Source organism: Sinocyclocheilus anshuiensis, unplaced genomic scaffold, assembly GCF_001515605.1.
Source record: "Sinocyclocheilus anshuiensis isolate Anshui unplaced genomic scaffold, SAMN03320099.WGS_v1.1 scaffold873, whole genome shotgun sequence".
Classification (NCBI taxonomy): Eukaryota; Metazoa; Chordata; class Actinopteri; order Cypriniformes; family Cyprinidae; genus Sinocyclocheilus; species Sinocyclocheilus anshuiensis.
This window is the reverse complement of record NW_015557103.1, coordinates 405,488-413,083: the sequence shown is the minus strand read 5'-3', so window position 1 is coordinate 413,083 and position 7,596 is coordinate 405,488. Positions and strand designations below refer to the sequence as shown.

The following is a 7,596-nucleotide window of genomic DNA, read 5'->3' as shown; positions in this document are numbered from 1 at the left end:
GCCGAGACGGGTACTATTGACATAATTCTGTGTGTATGTGTCTGTTCAAACATAAGGAGGAGATGCGAAAGACAAATCAATTCGGTCTGAAACGCGTCTCTCTGTGTGTGTGTGCGCGCGCTTTGCATGTGTGGCGGCAGAACGGAAGATACGCTGCGCGAGATGCGGCTTGTGCGCGCGCTTCAGGTGTGATGAGACGGCAAAGAGTTGTTTTCTGCAATTTATTGCACTTAATAACTCTTTTTAACGTCAAGCAATTCTCTGGTATATGCGTCGAACTAAAACTTTGACCTTTTGCAACATTTTGATTTAAGTAGCCTATTATTAAAATGATTCAGATATCGCACGCCCTTGCGATATTTGCATTTGCGATATTTCGATAATTTCGATATATTGTGCAGCCCTACTCTCTAGTGCCACCAATAGGCCAAATTTACACTCATATTTCTGCTAATAACTTTGAACCGATTCCTTGGCTCATGCCGAGTCAAATGCATACCAAAATGTAAATTTCTATGAGTCAAGATTTTTAGCAATTTTGAATTTTGCTCCTTTTTTGAACTTGAATAATCATTGAACATTTCTCATAACCTTTCTTAAACAGAGAGCAGTAGAAAAAAGGTTTAAATTTAACCACAGTATTTTTAATTTACCCAATTTATTAAGACAAACAACAACTTATTTTAGTCTTAACAAACAAAATATCAAATAAAACAAAATAAAATTGAAACAAATATCTCCTTTCTTATATTTTATATGCAGATTGAATAAGTGTTAAGGAAACTTTTGGCCCATCTCCTGAGGCCACAGGAGGGCGCAATGAGCAAAATAATGCACCTCATTAAACGGTTTATTCAATGCAATGAAAATAACGGCTGTCTATAAAAAAGTACATAACGTCTAAACTAATATTTATAAATCAAATATGATTTTGTAAATTGCATAAACAATAATGAACAAAACAGCTTCATGTATTTATGCATAGCTCAATACAAATAGCCAAAGCGCCGATCACACGATTGCATTTAAAAACACATGACACGCAGTGGAATGGAATAAAACTCCCACAAATTCTCGAGACATGTTTTCTAAAAGTTGAACCTCTTTTAACTTTACATGGCTTTCTATTCATCTCTTGTGCGAGACGCGAGTGCAACAGTCATAGTTGTGCGTCTCAAGAATGCGCCGAATATGAGTTCTGGGTGAATGGCTTGGTTTCGGTTTTAACCTAACCAATATCTTCTATGCATTGAGCTTCTATATTTCTCTAATATTTTGAATGGAAAATGCAGCAGCGGCGCATCTTGTGGTTTCAACTGGATATAGACTAACAAAAACATAAAGTTTTTCTCGTGTGCCGCTGATAAGGCTCCCTGACGCACACCTAAAATTCAAATATACCGTTTTCTTTAATTCGAATGCGAATTTTTATTTTAAATTCGACTAATATTCCTTTTTTTGATTCACAGTCTCCTCATCGCACGCAGACACGGCACTCATTTCAGCGTGTGTTTGTGTGTTCTTTTGGCTCTCTGTTTGTCACTCATAACGCGCATTTAAATAAAAAAATTTAAAAAGCGTGAAACTATTGTGCGATATATCGAAAAATGTTTCTATCGTTATCGATGATGGTGTACCGTCGATAAATATCAATACCGTTTTATCGGCCAGGTCTATTTCATAGTTCTTTTATAATATCGAATTATGTTCTATGACAAGGAAAAATCAATAACATGATTAAGAAGGGATGATAACAAGGGATGATCATTTTAATTTGATCTGCATGTACAAAAAAAAACAAACACTTAGTTTTAATAAAAATCAAACCCTGGGACTTAAAAATACCCAAAGTTAAAAAGACACTGTTTTACTGTACTGATGGTACTCAGTACTCGGCAAAGGTTATAATATCATGTTAATCATGTTTAGTTCCACAATCATCTGGAATCCTCACGTGGAAGCATGGTTATTAGGAATTGCTTCAGGTCTAGGCTGAGACACTGTTTATTTACATGCCAAAATATCATGAATGGGACCCCTAATAATTCTGTGTGTATGTGCAGGGCATTGTGGGTAACTTGGCCAGTGGAAAGTCTGCCCTGGTGCACAGGTATCTGACAGGGACGTATGTGCAGGAAGAGAGTCCCGAAGGTAGGTGTTTTGCTATCAAATTTTAAAACCCTTTGATATATCTCTCACTGTCTTTATCTTGTGCAATATTATTAACAGTTTGTATTACTCACTTCAGTGCTTTTGAAAGAACTTTTACAATGGTGTATGTATGTCCTTCTGTTCTTAGATCCCGTTTAAGTCTTGAAGTTATGTGTAAATAGTTAATATTCCTCTCTTTTCAGTACTGCCGAGGCATAGCCTTAGATGCACTTCTTATTTTTTCTTTCAGCTCTCTCCTTCTCTTATTCTCTCTCTCCGCACACCTGCTGTTAGTATGTTAGTATGGTAGGTACAGTTGTGCCAGAGGACTCTGCTATACTCCCCATGTATAATTGAGAACATTCAAGGCAGACCACCACAATATGTTCTCGTGAATGTGCTTTCAAAAGCTCCCCGTGTCAATATTTCATGTCCTTTATAACTGTTATTATGTAGACATGTTAAACTGGCATTTCAAATGGCTCCCTCAAGGAGCAGGGTTTATAAAGTTTAGGTATTCCTTTAAAAACAGGGCTTTTCTTTAAAGATCGCAATTAGCTTAAGCAACATTTAGTACAATTGTGTTTAATTGCGGTAATCTGCATGCCTGGGGGTCCCGTGGAGATCAAGAGGTCACAGAAGAGGGCAGTTAGCGGGCCGACGGGCACTAATCATGTCTCGTCCTCTCCTTTGCACTTTACAATATAAAACTCAAGCCACTGCATACCAGCGGTCAACCAGGAAATAGCCTTGGAAGAAAAAAATCCCCCAGAAATGTCAATTGCCTGTTTGCCGCAGTGGATTATAGCACAGATTGCCAAAGGAAATTTAGCACGACATCAGAGACCGTTGAAGTGTGTGCCTTGCTAAGCTTAAGCAACACGGTTAAATCTTTCACGTTTGAGGCCAGCATGTCATCTGATGTTAGAAGTGCCGCTAAACTCAGATTTGCAGTGATGTTATGTCACATTTCAGCATCAGAAAGCTGATTTGAATTTCCAAATTTACATTCCAGTAAAACTACCGCATACAAAGTTTTCCTAATTTACTTTTTTGAAGTTTCACTATTCTGGGTTTAAAAATAGTGTTTCCTAGCTTTGGTAGAGTAACCCCAACTTCAAAACCACTAAGTAGAGCTGGAGCAGATTTTTACTGCACACTCTGCAATGAAAGCAGTCGGCCGCATGGGTTTTGCACCGCCCCCCTCTTCTATCACACATACTACATAAATAGACACATTCTCAGAGCTCATTAAGAGATATTATCACAAGGCCAACTGTGTGACTGCGTGTGTATGTTTACGCAAGAAGAAAGAAAAATCCCTACAGGCCCTGTGGTCTCAATCCAGACCCAGCCTTTACCATTTCAAAACCCAGCACCCCATATGGGTAAATAAAATGTTTTCTTTTGCTTAAGCCGCCACAATCATGTTTGATGTAGAAATGCAGCTCTGCTGGGATCAGCAGTTTGGTGCAATTGTGCAGACCAGCCCCTCTGGTGTGAAAAATAACACTTTTATCAAAGTGAAATATCAAATTTAGACTTTGAATCTTTTCCAAGTAAAATCTAGATAAACTAGTTGCAAACCGTAAAAAGTTCAAAGTTCTTAGAAATCTTTTATATGGTTTAAAAATGTACACTTTAAATATTTTAACTTGGGTTTAAATTTAATTAGCTAATAAATGTCATGTGGTGTAAACATCAAGTAAAAAGTAATAATACATTTCCATTATACCTTTAATGTGTCACTACACACCACATTACTTTGATTTGGCGCACAAAAGTATTTTTCAATTATTGATAATATTTTAACAAAACAGCTTCACTTTTCTCCAAAAAATAAATAAATAAAATATATAAATAAATAAAAGATTTTGCCAAACTACTAATGTTTTTATTCAAGAATTATAATTATTATTTATTATTAATAATATTATTATTTTTAATTTAACTTTTTTTATTATAGTGTATTATTCTAAAATTGACCTAGAACAAATAAAAACGAATTATAATTAACAAACAAAAAACAAAAAAACATGCTCATCATAGAAGAGGTGTATTCAAGACATTGTATGTTTAAATGGCAATTTAATGTATTTTAGTATAGGATTTATTTATTTCAAAAATGTAATGTATTTTTGAATTAATTAATATTCGGCCAATACATGAGTGTTACTTCACTGACATCAATACTCAGCTGGTCTGCATTATATGAGCGTGTGTGATAGTATGTGCCCTCTCATGACCGTATTGTAAACCAGCTGTATTGACCTGACCATGTCCTCAGGGCAGACGTTTTTGATCTGTCTGTTCAGATGCAACATACAGTACTCAGGACCCACATGCACAGAAGCCCTGTGACAATAGAATGAATGAAAGTTGCTTCTTTCTCTCTCTCAGTCTCTCTCTCTTTGTCCTGCGGTGTTTCATTTCTTAACTGACTGTGCATGTTTAGCTTGGCTGCTTTTTGATTTGAGTTTTGTTTATTCTCTCTTTCCTCGGCTTCTTTAACTAGCTGACGTGGATGCAGGTAACGTCATTTTCTTCTTGGGGAAGGTCTGTCGTAGTACAAGAGAGTTGAGAAGGTGGACTCTCCCCTCTGTGGCTTGTGTAACAGCATATTCTTCATCATGTTTCTGTTTAGATGTTCATTTCAGGCTGCAAAGCAACAAAATGTGATTATTTTAAAGGGGGGTGATTCTTTTCTATACCCACTGTATGCTTTCCTGGCACAGTTATATCTAAATAACAGGTTTTCAAACTTTTTGTTGTGAAGGACCCCCAAATATGAAAATTCCCATTGCCAAGGCGCCCCATTAAAACAAAGCACCAAAATGAATCTCAGACATGAACATATTTGCTTTGCTTAATTCGTTCATGTACAAATTAATCATTATATATATATATATATATATATATATATATATATACACTCATTTATACTGCGTGAGAAAGGTAGTGTGATATTATGAAGAAAAAATGTTTTTTAAAAAATTGCATTGATACATTAAAGCCAAAATAAATATTATCTAGAAATTGGTTTTAATTCATATATAAAATATTTGAAATAATTAAAATATTTTTGTGGAGTGCTTTTCACAGTAAGTATTGTGATTATTGTAAATAATTTTTCCCCCTTCTGACATTTTCCATGACCCCAGTTAAAAAAAAAAAATGCCTAGCTTACAACATTAAAAATATAACTTTTCTGGAATGCATATTGGTTGAGCGTGAATGGCTGTTATCTAAAAACAAATTATGTAATTTTATTGACATGACCAATGCTTTAAATAAATTATTTCTTACTTACCTGTAGTTTACACCACTGTTCCCGGTTAGACCTGATAAATCAAAAAATATTATTGAGTAAAATAGTGTAAATAGCCATCAAACCCATTATCAGTCCTTCCCAAATCCCTCTCTGTATGATTTATGGTCTTTGTTGGTTATCATGGGGATACACAGTTGGAGGCCAGAGGTGAAGGGTAAAAGTTTAACATGTTTGAGTGGTCATGTCCCCAGATGTCCTTGGAATGTCCTTTCAGGCTATGAAAGCGAGAGTGAAGCTCTCTCAGGTCTTCGATGCACAAGCTGATTAGCAGTGTAGAGCTGCAATAAGGTTAAGACCCTCTAACATCTCCAGGAATCCCCTCTGATCCTCTTATGCTTCAGCAAATCAACCAACAGTCACCCTCCTCTCTTCCCCCGAGAGAAAGATAGAGAGAAGTCTCTATCACACTCTCCGTCCTCTGATCTCTGACCGCTGCTCTCACAAGATGGGGCATAGGTCATAAGTTTACTCAAGACGTTTTGACCTTTACCACTCCAGCCGTCGTGGAAAAATAATTATAGCGGTGACACTTAATTAGTCATTGGGTTCAAATACTTTTGACTCAGGCATTATTTGTCTTTCTCTTGAAAGCAAAGAAGGTTAAGTAGAGAGCACTCAGATAGCGTAGATAAAAGGCACTTTAATGTATAGATGCATGCAGAATGTGCATTTAGAAAAGAGAGTTCCAAGTGCAAAAAAAAAAAACTGATCCCTGTGGACAGAAAAAAATCAATGCATTTCAATATATATTAGGATTTTAATAAGTTATTTTTAAATTAATAAATTAATTAATACATTTCTGAGATTAAATCAGAATACTAAATTGTAAATAATAGGGTTCGAATTGAAAATAATTTACAATTCCAATTCCTGAACGGTTCGATTATTGATTGAAAAAAAATTAATTTCATTGTTTAATTTAGAAATACTATTTAATTCTTACAAAAGGTGTTTTTAAACTAACGTTTCAGTCTTTTTAGAGGCAGCATAAACGCTATCCAGTAATTGGCTTGAACTATATATTAAATGTCATTACTAAACAAACAAAAAATGTGGTAGTATATTTATTTAATTAATTTTCATGAAATACTACGGTCAAAATTCATAATGTGTATTTGTAACTAGACATTGTCTTATGAACAACCAGTTAGTAAGTACCCTATGAGTGTGAGCAAATATTATATATATCTCAGATAGCGTAGATAAAAGGCACTTTAATGTATAGATGCATGCAGAATGTGCATTTAGAAAAGAGAGTTCCAAGTGCAAAAAAAAAAAACTGATCCCTGTGGACAGAAAAAAATCAATGCATTTCAAGCACATTCATTTTTATTTAGGCTGCATATTATATTGCGACAAATCTAGTTAATAATGTTTAGACCAATGGTTCTCAAACTTTTTTGACTTGGTCCCTTCGTTGTCCATAACAATATTCGCAGGGCCTCTCATTTAGAATACAGTATGATATTTCCTCCAGTATGTTCGGCTGTAAATTTGACAGCTGCTTTTTCAAACCTTTTCATTAACAGAAACGGAGAGCGTCAATATAATTAATTAACCACAATGATTCTTCTGAGGAGAAAATTAACCACAATTGTGTTAATTTTCAGTTGTTGAGGGGAGAATTTTTTTTTATGTATATGTATATGTATGTATATATACGGTCAAAATTCATAATGTGTATTTGTAACTAGACATTGTCTTATGAACAACCAGTTAGTAAGTACCCTATGAGTGTGAGCAAATATTATATATATATGTGAAGTATAAAATAAAACCAAAAACTGTGTGATTTTGATTCATACATTAACAGTCAGTCCTTTGGGAATGAAAAAGGACATTCTACGAAGTTGCAGCAGCAGTAGATCTTATACAGGAATACCAAAACTGAATTCCTTTGCTGTTAACGTTTTCACAGAAAGAATTAAATTATAATATATAGAAAATGCAAAAAAAAATGATATGTGATGGCGATTGCCATGCTACAGCTGTCTGTGACGGTTTGTGGATTGAGCCCTGCAGTGAATCTTACACCAAATAAAATGTATGCACATCATTTATTTAATATATTTTTATAGTACTCACTTTTTGTATATTTACTAGTTTTGAACTCT

At 34.8% G+C, this 7,596-nt stretch overlaps 1 protein-coding gene across 2 annotated transcripts in view; it reads left to right on the top strand.

Annotated features, from left to right (window-relative positions):
* LOC107677621 (arf-GAP with GTPase, ANK repeat and PH domain-containing protein 1-like) overlaps positions 1 to 7,596 on the top strand; it is a 155,203-nt gene that overhangs the window by 60,712 nt on the left and 86,895 nt on the right. Inside the window, exons 3-4 of one of the 2 annotated variants that reach the window (XM_016472577.1) lie at positions 2,064 to 2,151; positions 4,667 to 4,681. In XM_016472577.1, coding sequence (XP_016328063.1) covers positions 2,064 to 2,151; positions 4,667 to 4,681 — 103 coding nt within the window. The remainder of the gene's footprint in view (positions 1 to 2,063; positions 2,152 to 4,666; positions 4,682 to 7,596) is intronic. The other variant, XM_016472578.1, reaches the window with a different exon arrangement.